This window comes from Vulpes vulpes, chromosome 5 (assembly GCF_048418805.1).
Source record: "Vulpes vulpes isolate BD-2025 chromosome 5, VulVul3, whole genome shotgun sequence".
NCBI classification, from domain to species: domain Eukaryota; kingdom Metazoa; phylum Chordata; class Mammalia; order Carnivora; family Canidae; genus Vulpes; species Vulpes vulpes.
In genome coordinates, this window is record NC_132784.1 from 68,911,180 (window position 1) to 68,932,339 (window position 21,160).

General features: G+C 56.4%; 1 protein-coding gene across 7 annotated transcripts in view; it reads right to left on the minus strand.

Moving 5' to 3' along the window:
• The window catches only part of SHANK2 (SH3 and multiple ankyrin repeat domains 2), a 510,304-nt gene that overhangs the window by 315,010 nt on the left and 174,134 nt on the right, over nt 1-21,160 (minus strand). For all 7 annotated transcript variants that reach the window (XM_072758681.1, XM_072758678.1, XM_072758674.1 and 4 more), the window contains exon 11: nt 16,542-16,608. In XM_072758681.1, coding sequence (XP_072614782.1) covers nt 16,542-16,608 — 67 coding nt within the window. The remainder of the gene's footprint in view (nt 1-16,541; nt 16,609-21,160) is intronic.

The following is a 21,160-nucleotide window of genomic DNA, read 5'->3' on the forward strand; positions in this document are numbered from 1 at the left end:
CAGTGTGAGCTGGGTCCTTAAAGGAAGAGGGGATCAGGACAAAGACACATACAGAGGGAAGACCCTGTGAGGACCCAGGGAGAGCATAGCCGTCCACACACACCGGCAGAGAGGCCCCAGGGGGGACCCCGCCTGCCGCAGCTGGACCTCAGGCTTCAGCCTCCAGGACCAGGAGAAAGAATAAATGTCTGTGGTTTCAGTCTCTGCCCACCCCCCAGCCCCTCGGGTGTGGGATGGCAGCCCAAGCTACCAACACACTGCAGAACCCCACAACCTAGACCATCCTCCAGACCAGCAGCAATCCACAGGGACCTGTGCCTGCAGGTCAGGGGCAGGGGATGCATCAGCCTGCAATTATTCACCCTCCAGGGCTGCAGACTTCAGGGGGCTCACCGCAGAGATGATCAACACTTCCAGACCACCCTGGCACTAGGAAGGGCTGCAGTGGGCCTGCCACCTGGGTGCCCAGCCCAGCCACAGGGTGCCTCGTGGTACGTGGGCGTCCTGCCTGCCCTGCCCTCAGCCTGTCCCAGGGCGCCCTCCTCACACTAAGTCCACATCTCTCTCTAGTGGAGGCCATGAGTCCCAGCAGCCTCACCCTTGTGCCCCCAGCCTCACCCCACAGAGCGCCCAAAACATTTGCTGAATAAGCTCCGGCATGAAAAGACAGGACAGAGGGATCTAAGAGTAAATATAACAGTGTGCCCAATAGGAAGAGAAGAAACCCCAAAGATGGCAAACTCCAGACACTCTCACCACTCTTGGGGTCCTGCAGGCCTTAGTAGGAACTGGGGAGCGTGGGGGGCAGGAGAGGGCTGGGGGGGGTTTAGGATGCACAGTCGGAGAGGCAAAGTCCTCACCTGAACTTGACTGGGAGATTCTCTGAAGGCACCTGTGATTCTATATAAGATTTCCATTAATATTTAAAGTGAAGATAGACCCCATCCTACATGGAAACACCATCTTGAAAGGAGCCTTCAAAACACTTAAAAGGTAGACACGGGGTTATTTTTAGATTAAGAGCCCTTTTTTCTTTTTAAAGATTTTATTTATTCATTCATGAGAGACACAGAGAGAGAGAGAGAGAGAGAGGCAGAGACACAGGCAGAGGAAGAAGCAGGCTCCACGCAGGGAGCCCGATGTGGGACTCGATCCCGGGACTCCAGGACCACGCCCTGGGCCGAAGGCAGGCGCTTAACTGCTGAGCCATCCAGGGATCCCCAAGAACCCTTTTGTTCATTCAACAAATGCAGATTCACAGCACCACCTGGGAAAGTCAAGGGGCCGGGGCTGTTTTGGTATTTTGGAGTTGTGCGGCTTTGACCCGGAACATGGGGCAGGGGCTGTATGTGATGTCCCACGGCTGGTGGGCCCGGGCAGGGCCCTGTAACTAGTGTCAGGAGCATTCCTGCTGTGGATGCACGCATGATCCTACTAAGTAGATAAATAGAGACTATAAATAGATTCAAATCGGTTCAGGTCACATCCGACTGCCAATGAATTATGAAAAAGCTTTCACTTTCGAAATCCTTTTTCGAATAAAGGGTATGGATCCTGCATCTGTCTGCTGGCCGTCAGGTTGGCTGATGTGCTCGGCATGCATGTGGGGAGAGGAGGGGACCAGGGGAGTGGTGACAGTTTGTGGCAGGGACGGGATATACAGAGGGAAGAACAAACCTGTGGGTGCTGAGGAGAGACATAGGGGAGAGGCTGTGAGGTGGGGGCCCATATGGGGGAGGAGAGGGGACCACAGTCCTTCTTGGAAGGGCATGCAGGCCACTGGTGTGCCAAGTGGCTCCACGGAGAGAGGAGACACACCTGCACACATGGGTGCCCTCCACAGACCATGGTGCACGGGGCCACAAGCCACCTGGAATGATGACCTGTCCCCGGGCCACATCCACACCAACTTTGTGCTGTGTCTCCTCAGAGCCCTGACACCTGTGGATCACTTCTTCCATTCCCAGCTTGGCCAATTAAAGGTTGATGGGTAGCAACTCTCACCACTTGCTATCCTAATAGTCACAGTCCCTTGCTTGGTGCTGAAATCTGAGGCTATGCATGAACCTGGCAAAGTGCTTGGGATCTCACAGTTTACCCAAAAGAAGGGAGCAGTAGAAGACACCCTGAAGAACCCCATTCCTAAGGCCAGGATGGGCACGTTTCTACTGCTTATCCCCTCTCTATATGCCTACTTCCATGACCCCATTCAGTCCAAGGCATTAGAAAGGTTGAAGGTGGTCACAGGCATCTACAGAAAGGGGAGACATGGAGACCGCCCTGCAGTCCATGGGGTACACCCGCCTTCCAGAATGCGGAGCCTCCAAGGAAGGTGAAACCTGCAGTGCGGACCAACCTCCTTTACAGGATAATGCCTGTGTCTCCCCCAAACAAAGAACCATTGCCATGACAACCGCGGCATCCCACAACTCCACCACTATTCTGAGACACTAAGCCACGAGCTTTACTTTTAAACGAATTTGATAAAATTTGCCTGGAAAATGTTAACATTCCCTGACAAAAGTGGTGAGCACCAGAAGGAGAAACGTGTTCCAACAGCTGACACAAAGCTCCCGGGGACGGTCTCTGCTCAGAGGCAAGAGGACGCGATGGCCGGAGACACTTCTAACGGGAGCAAAACACGGAAAGGGACATGCAGGGTTCGGGCCAGAAGCGGACAGGGTCTCCAGCCCCTCGGCCAGTGGCTCGGGGCAGGTGGAAGACGCCGCCAGCATCTGGGGCTCTTCCAGAGAGACGCCAGGCACATCCGCCCCGGGCACTTCTCTTCTCCGGAGTCACTGCCAAGAACCTGACGGAGGGCAGTGCCTCCAGCTGCCACCTGAACCAACCTCCTCGCTTTCTGTAAAGGAGAAAGCCCAAAGCAGAGATGCTCTCAATTGCCCCCACCCTCTGCCGGTTCATGAGCAACTTCGCTGTTGTTCATCAGTATCTCACAGGATTAGGATGCTCCGCGGTGACACCAAGGAGGAGACAGACTTGGGTTTGTTCCCAGGACAAGCGGCCTGAGCCAGCCTGCTCAGTGTCAGGGGCCGGCCAGCCACTAGAGAGACGGCGTGGCCTAGGGAGGGGGCGGGAGGCGAGGCTTCCATACAAAGCTTGCTTTTGGCACAACGAGGAACATATATACACCTGTATGTCTCGCTCAGCCTACAGCAAGCTCTGCTGGGCAGTTCGCACCCGGGACGCAGCCATCCCCACATCTGGGTGGCAGCAATGACATTCTGAGACAATCCAACAAAGGCTGTGTGTAGAGGCGGGCCATCCCATCCTGGAGGCCACCCCAACGCCCTGACTGCCTCTTGGCCTGAGACACCTAGACGCTGACCAAGGCCCTCGCCACCCAGGCCTTGCAGGATCCCAGAAGGACTCAGCCCCCTCTGTGCCAGCTCCAGGGGCAAGAAGGAGGGTCGTCCACCTGCAAGCCATCCAGCCGGGTGAACGGCTCAGAACCCCATGAGGTTCTAGCAGTTGGCACAAGCCTGGCCCCCAGGAGAAACCAGCAAATGCTGCGTGCCTGCCCCCAGCCACACAATCTTGTCTTCTCTCTTCCTCAGCAATATTTTAATTTCTGTCACGCACCCCAAAAGGAATACTGATAATTCATGACAAAAGGAGCAAAACGTGGTATCTTTACACTGTTTCCCCTCCTGGAGCACATCCCCATCAAATCAGTCCTCCATGAGCTGGATGGACAAGGAGAGGCAGAGGCAGGACACCTGTGCCTGAACCCCGACCTCACACCGGCGAGCAGTATGTGACCTTGGCTCAGCTGCTGAGACTCCCGAGCTGAATTTCTATAGTAACCGCCTACCGTGTCCGCCAGCGTGTGTCACCCGCCCTTCGGTTCCCTCCCGCCACCTGCAGGATGGCCAGAACTGAAGCAAGGCCCCACCGCAAAGGGGAGGGTTCCGCTGCTTGCCAGGCTCGGGCGTGGTTCTGCACCTCCGGCTCACGTGGTTTGCCCTGTTTTGTCTTTCCAGCTCTGCCTCGGAGGATCCCAATGGATCCCCCCAAAGGCCTGGGGCTCTTCCCTGTGGTTCCCTTGGAGATGCCCCATCCTCAGTGGCCTCACGGGTCCCAGCCGATGGCCTCAAGGACAGGAGCATACGTACATCGGAATCTACGTTTTGTGCCTGGACCCGGCTGGGGAGGACCTACACTCATCACCCCGTGAGCCCAGATGAGATGGCTTCCTCTTCTTCTGCCTCATTTCTGCCACCCGCTGCTGCTTCATTAGCTCCCCGATGTGTCCCTTCTGGCTTGGCTAAAATCGGCAGCACTTGTGTGCACACATGTACGAATTCTCCTTCCTCTGACGAAAACCCTCCGAAAGTCTCTCCACGTATGCGTATTGGAAACCAGAATAGAAACCTTTTCTGCATTCAACTGAATTCCACCCCACAGAGTCTTCCAAGTCCTCAGCTCTGGTTATGAGGCTCAGACACTCAAACCCCGTGAAGAACTTCAGGTGGGGGAGGGGGTGCTGGCTTCCCTCTAGGCTCAGCCCCAATCAAAAAAGAATCCCAAATTCAGCAGCGGCTCACGTCTGTAGGGCTGCTGGGACCCGGACAGACGCTGGGCTGGCCCAAGATCACATAGGATATTGGAACGCAGGGTCCTTCTGGCACTTGGTGAAATGTTTTGTTTTTGCTTTTGTTTTTGTTTTTCGAGGTTCTACGAGCCGGCTGCCTTTGCAAGTTAACGAAAATTAAGATTTCTACCACTATTCCTGGACACTGCTACTGTGGCTCTATGCAACAAAGACCAGAAATTCTGGGGTGAGTGACTTTCTCAGGCTCCCTGAGCAAATGGGGTCCTGAACAGGACTCCAGGGTCCAGGGGAGGGACCGCCCTCCTGGCGTCATGACGCTGGCCAAATCCAGGCCCTGTGTGGGGTCCTTCGACGGTACCAAGCCTGGTGGGTCAGAGACACTGCTGCGGAAGGTCATAGGTGGCAGGGTCATAGCTGAGCCCAAAGGCATTCCAGCACCATTGCTGTAATGTAAAGGACCCTTCTGGCATCCGAGAGTAGCCAGATGTTTGGGATGCTGCCGCCCACCGGAGTTTCACTGCGGGGCAGTCCATCTGCTCTATTCCTCATTAGTAAGTATTCACCACACAGCCCTCCAACAAAATTTAAGGCCCCAGAGCTGAGTGCGCCAGGTGCCAAGGACGGGGGACCCCAGAACCTGGTATCTGGAGCTCCCCATCCAGCCCACAGGATAAAATCTGCACCCCCATTTCTGTGAAATGAGCCACTACTCTGATTGACAAAAGGTGCGTCCAGCAAATGGGTGTCAGGGCCCGGGGACAACTGCAGGTACCATGGGGGTGGGGGTGGGGGGAACCAGTGGACGAACTGCAAGGGTCTCTAAGGAAAGGTGGGGAGATGGGCAAAGCTGCTCTGGGAAGGGGGCAGCTTAAACACAGATAGGTGAGCAGGTGGGACCGCGGCTGTCTGGCCCGCACGGAAGGGGCTGGAAAAAGAGAAGGCTGGCTGGACTGGTAAGTGGGGCCCCAGAGAACCAGGGGCTTCTGTGGGCTCCACACTGGTCACCCGACATGGACATGGTCTCAGAGTGGCCCAGAGGCACACACCTGGGTGAACAGGGGCCATTCTGCTCTGGGTTTGGTTCTTTGCCCCCACGAGGTGGGAGGAGCCACCTAGGAAAAGCCCCTGCCTGGCCCTCTGGTGCATTGACTTCCTGCCCACCCAGCATGGGGACTCGATGACAGGCACCTGGCTCAGCAGCATGCTTCCCAGCACTGCTCTCACTCAGGCAGGTGCAGGATCCACAGGGGCAGCCTGGGTTTCCGGGGGATCTGGGAGGCAATGCTGGACTCTATCACGTTGAGTCCATCACCTCTAGAAAACGACGACTCCTGAAAACACCTTCAGAGTCTATTGCTTTCACGGAGAAGACTGGGGCTGGGGGCACATCTTACAGACAGCAGCTAACGTCCACGGAGTGGACTGTCCTCTCCTGAGGAGGCCCCACCAGGCTCTCTGTCCAGAGCGGGGAGGTGGAAGGCGAGGAGAGTTCCAGAACTCTAGACCTTCAGCTCTACTGGGTCCTTTGTAAAAAATGCACCAAATTCCTCACGGTGAAGTAGAAATTTAAAACCTCACACCAAACCCCTCACCCCCAGAGGGACATACCAAGGACCGGAGTTCAGAGACATGTCAGGGGCATGCAGGAGGGCGAGGAGGGGGAGGAAAGGCGAGCTCCAGTGCACAGGGAAGAAGGGGCGGCTTCCATGAGCAGGTGGGAAGCCCAGGGGACAGGCCTGTGCAGGGGAGCTAGGGGAGCCTTCCTATTCACATCCTACAAGCAGCGGATTGCTCTCCTCTCAGAGCATAGGGACGCTGGTTTTCCTGGATGAAACAGCTCCGAGATAAAGACCACTGTGGCCGCAGCCCAGGGCTGCCCTCTTCAGAGGGTCCTGGTGCCACTGCTGCGGACTCAGATGGGAGCTGGAGATGGAGCATCAACGGGACGCAGAACGGGGCTGGGGCGACTGGGGTCCTCAGTGCGGACGTGGGTTTGGGCAGGTGGGCAGACCCCGGAACCTGCTGATGAAGTCAGCCGAGGGCGCTGGGGTGGACTGCGGACAGACATCCCCCAGGGCCTCGTACATGGCGGCGGTGGCTCATCCATGGGAGGGCCTCCTCTGGGCTGGGGGCCGATGGCCCAGTTCTGGGGAGCACGGGAGGGGAGCTACCTGTCTGACCCCCACGAGGCAGAAGTGCAAACATGTGGGGGAAGCCCACTCTGACCGCTCCAACAGGGATGGGAACCTGGGGGGGACAGGCTGTTGGAGGCCTCGTGAGGACCTAGAACTCGGGCGGCTGGCGGTGCACAGGGTTAAGGACGGCATCACACACAGCAAGGGTGGCTCTGAAGCCAGGGGCCTGGGTCCAAACCCCAGCCCTGTTACTGCCCTCTGACCCGACGTGTAACATGCGCCAGAGCTCTGGAAACCTCATTCGCCTCATCTGTAAATGGGGGACAGTGACCGTGCCACCTTCCTGTGGGGCTGGCACCATGGGCCCATAAGAGGCACTAGTGCAACGTGGGCACGAACAGGCCCTGAACCGCATTAGCTGTTTTTGTTGTCTGGATCAAGATAGCCTGTTGCCTCCTCTTCCAGGAAGCCATCCAGACTCTTGGTCCATTGGGATTTGGGATCCCCATAACTTGGACTTCTGCCTCACCCCGTCCGTCTCACAGCCACAGAACTTCTCCATCAGCAGGGAGCCAATGGCTGCAAGTCCAGCTCCTCAGCTAGGACAGTGTCCTGTCCCTGCTGACCCCAGGGCCTCCATCAGTCTGGGCAGGAGGAGAATGACATGGTGTGGTAAAAAGCTGAATCCAAGCCAAGAGGCCAAGGGGGCAGGAAAGGGGGCAGGAGGAGGGCTGCAGGAGGCAGGACAGAGCCACAAGGCCAGGGACCCCGGGACACACTTCACCTCCCTCTGGGACACATACCAGTGGCACAGCTGCAGGTGGAGGATACAGTGGGCAACCAGAACCGCCTGGACGTGGACTGAGGCATGAGCCTGGGTGGTGTGGTAAGGTCAAACGGAGGACTGGGGGCCCCGGGAGGACAAGCAGGGCAGGTGCAGGACAGTGGGCACAGCGAGCAGAAGGGAGCCCACACCTGTCTTGGTGCACAGCTGGACCATGGTGGTCGTCATCACAGGCTAGGGCCCCGGCAGGAGTCAGAGGCACACGAGGCCAGAGGCGAGCAATCAGAAGCAAAACTCGGAGCCAGAGCCCTTGTATCGTGCCCAGTGAGTACTGGGGAGCCAGGGAGGGGCCTCCCACCTACGGCCAGGCACACCCCAGTTCCTACAGGAGGCCACTGGGGCTCGTCAGGTCCGCAAGACGTTCACACAGATGCAAGGCCTGTTTACCTTTGCGCGTGAGCTCTTCCAAGGGACTCCCATGTACAAACACTTCCGTGTGGCTTTCATACCTGCTGGATGTGGTGGGAGCATAACCACCACCCAAACGGGAGAAAACATGCTTCACATTTTCTCCAGAACTTAGTCCGGAGGCTTCCCCACTTCGGAAAACCTGGCTGCTGATGGCGGAGCACACTTCGTGCCGCAGCTGCCGGAGGGGCTCTCGGATTTGACGGGACCCAGCAGGACGCAGTGTGTCCTCCAGGCAGGATACCTGCTCACACTCACGGGAGCACAGACCATGGCATCACCCATTCTGCTCTCCCCACCACCCCGCTCGTTTATGGGATGACGAGGGGTGTCATGCCGATCTTTACAGACGATGTGGGCGTGTGTTAGATCCCATGATCTACAAATTTCACAGGATGCTACAAGTTATTTTGTATCAAAAGAGCTGGGGGTCTGATGTGGTCGGAGGTCAGTGGACAAGGACATGCTCACACTGAAAGGGATTCTTCAGTGCCTATGTGGCTGAGGATCTGGGACAGACAGTGAGTCTCTGGGGCTTCCACCGTGCTGCTGGGGACACAGTGGGGTAGGGCTTTTCCCTAGAGGCTCAAGCTGCCCCAAAACAGGAGGCAAATAACCAGGAGAGGCTCAGGTTTGGGGAACAGTTCCACCCAGAGGATGGAAGGAGCAGACATGTGGGCAGGTGGGAGGATTTGCTGGGCATCTCTCATAGGATCCACTCTCCAGCAGCCACATGTGTCCACTGCATGCGGGACAGCGGGGCCAGGGCCTCTGTGGGCCCATCGCCAGCCCCAGCCTCCCTCGGGCACCATTCAGAGGCCCACAGCATGCCTGAGCGGGCCAAGAGCCTGCAGAGGAGCAGATGCCTGTGAACTCCAAGACAGAACACGGCAAAGGAAGACAGGACATGTGGAAACATGCAGGCCCGGGAGGTCAAGGCTTCGTGCCCCTGCCGCAGCTCTCAGGACAAAGACTAGTGTCCCTGGGAGGGCACAGAACACAGCATTTGGAATGGCCAGAGACCTCGGTGGATTCCCACGTCCACCTCCCTGGACAGCGGTGCCAGAAGACGGCCGCACGAGAAACCCTATCCCAACAGAATACATGTGCAACTTGTGGCTGTCCCAAACAGAGTGTCACCTTAGCTCATGTCCCGGCAGGTCCACTCTGGGTTTGGATCTGGGGATAAAAGTTCTACAGCGATAGGTACACAGAAGGTGGGGGCGGGGGCGGAGGTGCAGGGGGTACCGCAGCCACAAGCACTCCACCAGCAGGCAGGAAAAGAGGGACGGGGATGAGCCCAGAGCAGGACGGCCGCAGCCCACAGCTCCCGCGCAGGGAGGGCGTCCCGCTCGCGCAGGCGGGGACCTCGGAGCACAGCCCGCTCATACTGCACGGCGCCTGCAGCCCCGCGGAGGCCAGAGACACGGGAACAGAGTCACCATGACGGGTGACGGCAGTGGGCTGCTCACATCCGCTCTGGCTGCAGTCCACTGGGGCTTTATCATGTCTCCCTCCCCTGCAGCTTGCTCTGGGGATCCAGACAGCAGCTGTGTGATTGCCACCCCATATTCTAGCGAAAGCACCAGCCTGGCTTTCCTTGACCAGGCACCTCCTTAATGGCTTGTAAAGGGGAGACTCGGCACTGCCGACCCCAGCCGATCCGATCTGATGAAAAAGCTGGGAATGGGGGGGGGTTTCCCCAGGACCTTCTGGCCCCACATGAAAACACACAGGGTCCCCCGTGTCTCATGGTAAGTGGCACCTTTTACAGTCAAAATGCCAGGAAAACGGAATGCTGCTTTCAAATCAGATCTGGTTTATTTCACAGCAGGTGAGATCTACCGAACAGGTTATTTAAAAGAAAAAAAAAAAAAAAAAGAATCGCCGTTCAAGATCAGCATGGGTCTTACTTACCTCCTCTCTCTCGCACACCGCCCCCCACCCACACACAAATATTACATTCAGAAATCTGTTTGAAAACACCACCCCCTATCCATCATCTGTACATATCGGACGCGCAATTATACGGGCACGCGGTCTCGAAACCTAGCAACGGTAACCACGTCGTCCTGAGTCGGCTACCCAGACACCCAGACTCACACATCAGCTCAATGTGCTTCATCTCGAAACACAAAACCCCCTCGCTCCTCTCTCCATAGCTGCGGAAGGACAAGATGTATGAAAACAAACCTTGTTCAGCTGAAGAAGAACAACCCATGCCATTCAGCGCATCTGACAGTGCATCTCCCCACCAAGCCGGGCAAAACACAAAAATAACAAACACTGGAAAAAATGGGTTATCCCAGTGCAAAGCTTATCAGCTTGCAACATGCTTAATGATTGCACGACTGTTTCGGACACAAGCTCCCCAGCCTCCCCGGCAGCCTTGCTACGTGGACCTCCGTCCTACAGAAGCCATCGCAAATGCCCCATGGCAAAGCCTGGAAGACCCCGTGGGCTCGTGGGCTCGGCCACAGCTAAACCCTGCAGGACAGCAAGCGGGGATTAACGTCGGTGCTGGTGGTGGCTTTTAAACCATCGTTTTCTCCGAGTTGGCAGATAAAATCACCAAATGGAAATCACATTTAATTTTTTAAAGAGGAAGGGAGTTCAGGAAAAAAAAAAAAAAAGGAAAAAAAAGAAAGAGCCACAGCATCACAGTAGCAGCATGCACGCCGGCCGGTTGTGAGCAGAATGTTTCACGACAAGATGTAATCTCCCTTTTAAAGGGATAGACTTGCATCCACACGGCACACTGGATCCATCTCCTGATGCTGCAGACCTCGGAATACCCGTTAATCACCTTACTGCTTTTCAACATGATTCCTGTCTTTCCCGAGAGCCACATCGGAGCATCCTAAGTGCCCTGACTTCTTGGTGGTGTGCTTCTGTGTCCGGAAAATAAAGGACCTGTCGCTCTGAGTCGGGGCGGGGGGTGAGGGGGGGTCCTGCTATTTGATGGTTTAAAGGAGCTTCTGAGAAAGGCATCGCCGACTAGGTAAGTCAGGAAAATGTTCTGTGCTGCAGTTTGCTCGCTCTGAAGCATTGACATCGACCCCACGTCCTCCCACTCCCAGCCTGGAATTTTGGGGATCCTTCCACCATATTTATATTCAGAAATGCAGACAAAGGGGAGTCTTATCCTCAGTTCTTCTGTCTGAAGTCCTGACCCATGAGGCTGGTTCTCCAAAAGGGTGTCCCAGCCCCACTAAGTGTCTAAAAAACAAAACTCTGTGGGCTGGTCCTGATGCCGGGGAGGCAAGGGTCACCAGCCTCGAGTTCAGGACACACGTCCCCATCTCCCACATTTCTCCAATGTTGTTGGAGAGCAGTAAGTCAAGATTTAATGCAGATCATAAAATAGAAACAGCCCCATCCCAGCCCCTCCAGCACCCTTGCCATGGTTCTGGAGGTGGACAGGAACAGACAAAGGACACATGGGGACAAGTTGAAGCCCTCCAGAAATCACACTGGACACCTACCACCCAAGAGTCCAGAGCAGATGGGAGAGTGGCCTTGATCTGGACAGATTGTGACAGCACCCTCACAGGTCTAGAGGATGAGGGTCAGGGAGCTGAGCCACAGGAGCTGGAATTGGAGAGCCACGTGGCCACGGAGCCTCACCAACAGCACCTGAGACACCCTCACTCTAACACGGCTCCAGAACTAGCTGGTGGAAAGGCCGAAAACACTGCCCCAGTGCAACCCGCTGCCCACGCATCCTCTCCCCATGCCCCCATGAGCTCTGTGCCCCCAGACTCAGAGCAAGCTCGGGAGGGATAAGACATCACTACTCAGGCAAACACGTCCAATCCAGGGGCCCATCTGCCCATAACATGTGCTCTGCTCCTTGACAACCATGACCAGGTGTGGGGAAAGCAGGTTGTTGTTTCAAGAGAGGGGGAGAGGAGGAGCTTAGAGTGGGAACACACGCAGTTCGTGTGCTCATTCACCCAACAGGTATTTACTGAGGGCCTACTATGTGCGGGCACTGTGGGGAAGGCAGACACCACCTGTCTTTGCAGAGATGACAGCCTCAGGAAGACCATCCTATGGCAACGTGAGTGTCCTCAGTAGTGGTTGACGTGGACCCAAAAATACATGCCTGGATCCTAATCCCTGGATCAGTTTAGGAATCCCAAGATGAGAGCATCCTGGATTTAGGGTAGGCGCTAAATACAAAGATGTGCATCCTTATCAGAGAAAGCAAAGGGCATCTGAGAATGGACGCAGAGAGCAGGCTGTGCAGCCACGGCAGGGACAGGAGCCACACCAACAACCCCAGGCCACCATCAGAACCGGCGAGAGGCCATGATGGACCAACCCTGCCAACACCTTGCCGCTGCACATCTGACTTCCAGAATGGTAGCAGGATAAATCTTGCTTGTTTCGTGCCGCCTAGCTAGTGGCATCTCTCTCTACAGCAGCCCCAGGACACTAGCCGTGGTGCATCCTCACATTCCGAACCAGCCCGCTGGAGGTGAGGGGTTCTGAGAAGCAGAGATGGGGCTGGTACTTAGATGTCCAGCCTCAGAATGCGGGAAGGACATACAATGGTGGCCACAGATGCCACCCCAGGCTCCCAGGTCAGGGTCCCTTGGAGGTGGCCCTGGGTGTCTGTGCTCTAGGAAGTTTGGCACATGCTGCTGGGCAATGGGGAGGTTTGAGTTGACAACTCAGAGTCAGGAACAGGAATGGGGTCCCAAGCTCTGTCTTGGGGATCGACTGCCTGCAGCCCAGAAGATGCACCGGGGGACAGGTGAGGGTAGAAAAGCAGCCAGGGTGGCCGGGGGCCAGGACATGGGGAAACGGGTGGATGAAACAATCCAAGAGGAAAAGTGAAAGGAAGAGTGTACTCTTCTGAAGTCATGTGCCTTCTCCTGAAGGAGAAGTAGCCTGCCCTGTCTAAGAGGGGCCACAGGGTCTGCAGGGGACTTTTGCTCTGGAACCCGGGGCAGGGCAACAAGGAGGGCATCGCCCCTGTGGTCCACACCTCCTAATGCGCCAGGCCTCGGATGCATGAAGGTCTCTCAATTCCAAAATTGGCACAGGGCCTGCACAGGAGAAGGTGCTCGATGAACAGTTGTCCTGAAAAGCAGTTATGGAGGGTGACAGCCCTGGCACCTGGTACCAGCTAGTTCAGGCAGCCCGAGGGCCTCTCTCAGGAGGTTCCAGCACATCAGACTGTGTTAAACCACAGAGCGAAGGAAAATGATGTTCCCTCTGTAGCCAGCAGCAGACGGTTTTGCTCAGGACGCGTGACTTCTCCAGATGGGAAGGCACCAGGGCACCTCTGCTGGAGTCCTGGGCTGATAACGTCTCAGGTATCCGAGCCAGGACTTCCCCAGGGCGACCTCAGAGAGGGGACTCTGTACCCCATGTGTCCTCTTCCCTCCTGCTCTGGGTACCCCCCACGAGAGCCACACAGAGGCGGCATCCTTGATCTGCAAGCTCCCTCCATGATCCTGGGGTGCAGGGGCGCAGCCAGGGGATGGCGTGAGGTGGTGGAGTGGAGTGCGGACATCAAGGAAGAGTCAGGATATGGGGCGGACACCGTCCTTAGGCGGGAGATCACCTGGGCTGAGGGTGAGGCCATGGGCCTTCAGGAACTCCATTTAAAAGGGAACGCCCCCTGAATGAGGACGAGCAGCTGGCATGCCCCCTGCTGTAAGCCTTCGCAGGCACGGCGTGGGGGGCTGGTCCTCCTAGACTCCACCACACAGGGCATCCATCCTCCTACATGGGATCTGCCCTCCTGCACAGGATCTGCTCTCCTGCACAGGATCACCATCATACACAGGATCCACCCTCCTGCATGGGATCCTCCCCTCCTGCACAGGATCCACTGTCATGCACAAGATCTACCCTCCTGCATGGGATCACCATCATATACAAGATCTACCCTCCTCACGGCACAGGGTGCTGTCCCTCCTAGACTCCACCACAGATGCAGAAGGGCATCTGTCCTTCTGCACGAGATCCACTCCCCTGCATGGGATCCACTCTCCTGCGTAGGATCCACCCTCATGTACAGGATCTACCCTCCTGTCCAGCGCAGAGTGTCATCCTGCCCAGGCTCCCCACCATACATGGCATCTGCCCTCCTGCCCAGGATGCACCCTCCTGCATGGGATCCTCCCCTCCTACACAGGATCTACTGTCATGCGCAAGATCTACCTTCCTGCACGGGATCTGCCCTCCTACATGGGATCCACCCTTGCGCACAGGATCCACTTCCTCATGGCCCAGGGTGCCACCCTGCCCAGGCTCCCCACCACACATATGACATCTGCTCCCCTCCAGGAACAAGGGCAGATGCAGGTGATGGTGACCACAGGGCAGAGGTTCAGTGAGCACAGGGCTGAACGGGGTTTTACGCTGGACTGACAGCTCCAGTGAATCAGTGCACCGAGGGATAACTCTGCCCACAAAGGACCCAGAAGCTCTGTGCGCCCTGGTGCCAATTTGCTAGTTCAGTCAGACCCTTCATCAGAAGACTCACAGGAAAGGAGAGGTCTCTTTTTTCCCTTCCTGGGAGATGCTGAAGGGACCCTGCAGGAAGCACAGATTTCCGTACCATCCCTGCCCTGGGGGGCACACAGTGGAAAGCCCCTGGTGTAGGTAACAAGAGGTGCTGACTCCTGCCTCGGTTCATCGTAAAAGCAGGCCCTGTGTCTTCACGGAGCTCCCGGTGGGCTTGCAAAGGTACAGAGCCAAAGGTGTCAGGCCTTGTCCCCATGCCAAGAGACATGGAAGCTGCACCAGGCACGTGTCAGCAGGGGCTGCCCTTTGTAGTTTAAATAAACCACGGGCCAGGATGGGTGAGTCGTGATGAAAACATATTCACCTTACAGACAGGCACTCCTTTTGTAATAAGAAAAACAAGTGGGGCAGCCCTGGTGGCGCAGCGGTTTAGTGCCGCCTGCAGCCTGGGGTGTGGTCCTGGAGACCTGGGATTGAGTCTCATGTCGGGTTCCCTGCGTGGAGCCTGCTTCTCCCTCTGCCTATGTCTCTGCCCCTCTCTCTCTGAATAAATAAGTAAATAAATCTTAAAAAAAAAAAAAAAAGAAAAAGAAGTGGCTCAACTAGTATGGAGCTGTCTGCATCCCTTACAGGGAAGCTCGGTACATCTCCAAATGGAGGAGACAGGAATCTCCCTCCTCTTTGTTTTAAAATCAACTTGGTACCTCAAGGCACTTGGCAGTTAGCAAGGACGACAGCGCAGTGGCTGGTGCTCATATTGGTAGTGGGGCAGGCAGGGTCCCAGAGGTCTCTCGGCCCCCTTCCCGGAGCCAGGGCAGGGTGCGGCCCCATCAAGGCCAGCTCTCAGAGCAGTCAGGAGGGCAACCCCGGGCTTGCTGCACCCACAACCAGCTCCCCTCAGGAGGCCCTGTGGTGGTGGGTGGGGCCTGCACATGCTCCCTGCCCCTCCCGGACGGCGTGCCCTGCTCTAAACTCCACTTCCCACCACAGCAGCCGATACCCTCAGACCTCAAGCCAACCCCATCCCACTGTGCTGCTCTGTTGTGCTGGGGATGTGGCAGGAAGGGAGCTGCTGGCACCTCATGGGCTCAGCCCATTCCCTAAATTGCGTGGCGGACACGAAGTCAGCAATCTTTAGGATGTGCTCACAGAGGTGCTGGTGCAGCCTAGCTGGAGGCCCAGGTCTCAGAGCAATGCAGCCCTTTGCCCTGGTTCACAGGAGGGACCCGTGTTGGCATCAGACGCGGCCCCCGGGAGGCCCTGATGTACTGCACAGGGTGCTGGATGACGCAAGCAAAGCATCTGCCTCTGCATCCTCGCACAATTCTCAGACCCAAGGAGGGTACCAGCCACACACTGAACATGGTAAAGACTTGATAAAGACTTGACAGCCAGACAGGTAGTTTCCCTCACCCCCAACACCAAACACGGGGTGAGGGCCACAAGCAGTAAGACACAGATGCCATCCAGCCACCTTTCCAGGTGCATTCGAGCCTGCCACCCACCCCATCAACGGATTGGCACCGACTTCAAAAGCTCACCACTGCTGGTCCACTGGGACTGCTCCCCGCTGCAGGTCCTGTGCAGGCCCGGGGCCGGAGGAAACAGGCCAGCGGGCTCTTCGGAGATGCAAGACTGGGCCCAGCCGCCCGCAGGGCGATGGGACAGAGGAGGAGCCCCAGACACGGTCCTCCTGGATGGCATAAGGGGTACTAGAAAGGGGAATGGTCATGAGCGCCACTGCGGGGGCAGAAGAATGGCCTCAGAGCCGGGGGTCAGGGGTCCCACCGGGTCTCTGCTCTGCCTCATGTGGCCATCTCTTAGTTTAAATGAGAGTGTGTACTGTACAGAATCTTCCAACAGACCCGCCTAGGCTAGCCGCAGATTCATCCCACACACCAGGTGGACGACAGTGACCGACACGCACCGCGTGCCATGAGTCACGGACACATGAGCACGAAGATGGAAACGTGGCTAGGACCACGCTTCCGTGAGGTTCTGTTAAACACGGGCCCTAGGCCAGTCTCGTGAGGATGCGAGGAGGCGGGGAGCGTCCGCCCACCCGACGGAGCCCTGCGTCCCCGAGCCCACTCACCAATGTCCGTCTCCTTGTGGTTCTTGATGTACTCCGCCAGTTCGAAGTTGCCGGCTATGATCGCCACCTGCAAGAGCGGACATGGCGTTAACGAGGCAGCCACACGGCACGGCCGTTCGCACCCGTCCACACCCCCGATGGCCTCGCCGCAGCAGGGCACACTCACGGCCCCCTGGTTTTGAAGCAAGAGATGTTCGGTTTTATTCAGATATAATGGACACACAACGCTGTGTGAGTTTCAAGTGCACAACGTTAACGACTCAACATACAAAGAAGGCGGGAAGAGAGCTGTGAGGTTATGCAACACGTCACCTCTTTCCCTGTGATGACAACGTTTGGGATCAATCATCTCAGCAATTTCCCAGTGCACAGCAGGGTCCGCGCCAATCACCATCCGTGTTGCCACAAATGGCAGGAACAGTCACGGCTCTTTAAACGGCAGCCACAGAATCCATCAGCCCTCAAACCCGCAGAGTCAAACACCACGTTGGACCCCCTCTGGCCCCCCCGCTGTGTCATGAGAAGAGGCTCTCATTCTGCAAGAACCTACAGGAGAACGTGCCTCTGCCCAGAAGCCCGCCGCAGGGGCCACCTGCACAGCAGCGGGGCGCTCAGTGACCTGTACGTCCACCAGGCACACCCGGGAGCCCCGTCCTCCCCATAGCAAGAAGGGAATCCTCCAAAAAGTACCTAAAGCTCTTCATAAGATTTCAGTTCAGCGGGAAAGATTCCAGCCCTGCATGCGTGCAGAACACTAGGGCAACACTGTGGGAAGTGGTCCTGACCCGGGCCCGACAGACCCATGAGCTAAAGCAATAAGGCCTGGCGGGGGACCCCAGGGAGACCGGTGCCAGAACCCACATGGGCAGGGCTCCCGGCACCATCAGTCTACACCCGCGGGGGAGTCAGCCTGCACACACACACACACATCTATGGTCGGGTGACTTTCAGGGACAGTGGGGGCGGGGGAGGCTTTATTTGAAAAACCTGGTTTCCCAGAGAAGACATCCGGCCTCAAGCCTGCAGCCTCCCCTGCCAGTCTCCCCCCTGCCCTACAGATTTCAAGCTTGCAGCCCCCATGGCCACGTGAGCCAGCTCCCCACAAGAAGCCCCTTGAATGTATGTTTCTGCCCATCTGGCCCACTGCCCTGGAGTGCCCCGGACCAATGCCACTCAGTGCAGAGGCCGGGGGGCCACACAGCTACAGGCACCACGGATCCCAGACCTCTGCCCTGGGGAGTGATGTTGGCTTCCACTCCTGGGCACCACCTCCTACTGCCCTCCAATGATGCCTCCCGACAGGAGCAGCCAGCAGCCAAGGCCGGCCCCTGCCTGACTTGCTAGTGGAAGAGGAGCTGTGGCAGCCCGTCTATACCAGCTGTGGGTAGGGTGGGCAAAAGGTGGGAGGCAAAGACCATTTTGGGGGCAGCCGCTGGGTCTGCAAAGACAGAAGCAGAGCGGGAACCGTTGTCAGGTAGAATGATGCTCCTATGGGGACAGCCCACCTGGCAAGGACCCTGGACACAAGACAGGGAGCCCAGCTGGGGGGTCCACGCAGCCCCCTGAGGAGCTGGAGACAGAGCTGCTGGCACATAGGGGCTCAGAAGGAAGGGTCTGCAGGGCTGATGTAGCATATAACCCAGGGACACTGCTGCGGGGAATGCCAGTGGGTGCAGGCACGGTGGGAAACAGTTTGGAGGGCCTCAGAAAGCTTGACAGCATTACCGTCCGATCCAGGAGTCCCACATCCGGCTTTAGACCCAAAGGGACTCAGAGCAAGTACAATGGTTAATTTTATGTGTCACCTTGACTGAGCCACGGGGGCGCCCAGGTGTGTGCGTCTGTGAGGGTGTTTCTGGATGAGATTAACGTGTGACTCAGCAGACTCAGTAAAGCGTCTGTTCTCAAGCTACAAGGCCTCGCGGAGCAGGCGGCCAGGTACCTGGCTGCCGGGGACCCAACGTCCTTCCCTTCTGCTCACTTTCTCCTTTGGAAGGGAAATGTCTCCCGCACACCTGTCTCGCTGCTGCACGCTGGAGCTCACACAGCTTGTCACATTTCGCGGCTTTGCAGCTGGGGGATGAACCATACCTTGATTCTCACTCACACCCAAGCTGGATAATATTTAAATAGGACCTTGGACTTTAGAGATGGTGCTGGGATGACGTGAGATGTTTGGGGCTGTTAGGTGACATCAACATATTTTACATGCAAGAAGACCCAGGTTTGGGGCTTCCGGGGTAGAGCGCTGCACACAGAATGTCTCTGTCCTCCCCCCCAAAATTCCTACGCTGAAGCCTAACCCCCGGGGTATATGGAGGTGGGGTCTTTGGGGGGTGGTTAGGATCAGGTGAGGTCACGAGGGTGGGGCCCCTGTCATGGGATTTGTGCCCTCATAAGGACAGGATACCAGAGATGCTCTCCCCATGCCCCCACCTCTGTGAGGATGCAACGGGAAGGCCAGTAAGAAAGGCCTCCTCAGAACCCAACCATGCTGGCACCCTGACCTTGGGATTCCAGCTGCCAGAACTGTGAGGAATAAATTGTTTGAGCCATCTGGTCTGTGGTATTTCATCACAGCAGCCCAAGCAGATGAAGACAGCGGGGACTCGAGGTATCTGCACACCCATGTTCTCGGCAGCCTGACTCACAACAGCCAAAGGTGGAACCACCCCTGTGCCCGTCAATAGAGGAACAGATGAGCAAAATGCTGTCATACGGTGGAACATTATCCAGCCTTAGAAAGGACGGGATTCCTGACACCTGCTACCACAGGGATGCACCTGCCCCGTGAAACAGGCCAGACACGAACGGACAGATCCTGTAGGCCCTCATTCACACGAGGTCCCTAGAACCATCAGATCTGTAAAGACACGCGGCAGGACAGCAGGCACTGGGGCTGGCAGAGGGGATGCGGGCTAGTGTTTCCTGGGGATGGAGTTTTAGTTTCTCAAGATGGAAAGAGTTCTAGAGATGGATAGTGGCGAGGATTTCAGAACAATGTATGGAATGCCACAAAACAGGTGAAGATAATAGAATTTAGGGTTTTTATATACTTTGCCACAATTAAATGAAAAAGGCAAAATGCACCTGTGTGGACCAGCTGGCCAGAAGGTCAAATAAATATGGAACATGATCCATCTGCAAGGGCCAGCAGGTGTTGGAGAGATGCCTGAGCTTTGGAATAGCCATCTCCCACCAAGGCATAGGGGTGCCGGGATGACAGGGGTTGGGGGGGGGGGAGGGAAAGGCCTCAGACAACACACACAGGGGCAGGGCAGCCCTGGCATACGCACCCCTCTCTGACCTCTCACCTCTGGGTAACACCAGTCCCCAGAGCTCTGCCTCTGTCGGGGGGCAATGGAAGGCAGGGAGGTGTTGAAGGAGAAACTGTGTCCAGACAGTTTCAGTCAGGTAGTCGGCCACCCGAGGTGCCCCCTCTCGCGATGAGAATCAGCCCCCCTGCCCCCCGCTCACCTATCCATCCAGGATAGCCCCAGCCCAGTGGCCCACATGTGACAGGCAGACAGGTGCTTAGAGGTGAAAGGCTCTGACCCCAGGCTGCCAGACCGATACTGTGTGACCTTTGGCATGACAGTTAATCCATGGGCCTCAGCTTTGTTATCTGCAAAGTAGGTTCGGTGAGAGGATTTGTAAGACACACATAAATAGGGCTACAGAGGGGCCTGGCAGGTGGGAAGCCCCTAAAAAGGCTCGCCCTCACTACCGTCACTGATTACCACTGACTACTTTGGTGTAAGTGGCACACAGCTCCTTGCAAAGGCCCTCTGTGCACAATCAGACACACACAAGTGCACACCCACATCTGCCCCACATGGCACACCCGGAATGGCTGCTAAAAATAACTTTGAAAAGGACCAGAAACCAGCAAGTCCAAGTTTATACTTCCCTGAAAAAAGATTTAGGAGCTGCAAACCGAGTTACCGTGCAGCCATGAAGCCTGCTTGACCGTCCCTCCTGGATGACTTCAGGGCCAGGAAAGCCCTCTCCTGTAGGTAGGGGCCACCTGCCTGTCCTGCTCCATTGCAACATCCCTGCTACCCACCCCGGGCTTGGCATGGTAAATGCTTTACGGAAGGATGGAGAGGGGACCGGGTCTGATGGCAGTGTCTCAGGGCCATCCAGCCAGCGTGTCACTGCTGGCTTGGTTGCATAAATAAAGTAAGATGTTGGGATCAGTTCTCCTTAGTTACAGGTATACACATCATATTAATAATAAAAATCATAACACACAGATATCAAGTGCTTACACGGACACAGTTGGCTCCAAGGGCTTTATAAGGATAGCCCCCCTCTGATCCTAACTACTCTATGAAGTGGGCCCCCTTATCTCTACTTGACATTTAAGAACACTGAGGCACAGAGAGGTTAAGTAACTTGCCTGACACCCCACAGCTGAAGCCAGACGTTAACTCACACCGTTCAAGTCCAGAATCTTTACCTAATTATCATGGCACAGAGTAAGGCTATAAATATCTTTCACTGACTAAGGCATTTAAAAGAAGTTGTAATGGAATCACACAGGTCAGTCACTTTAGCAGAATGCAGTAGAACAAGGACGAGGATATGACACATTGTCCCCAAGGGCGTATGACCAG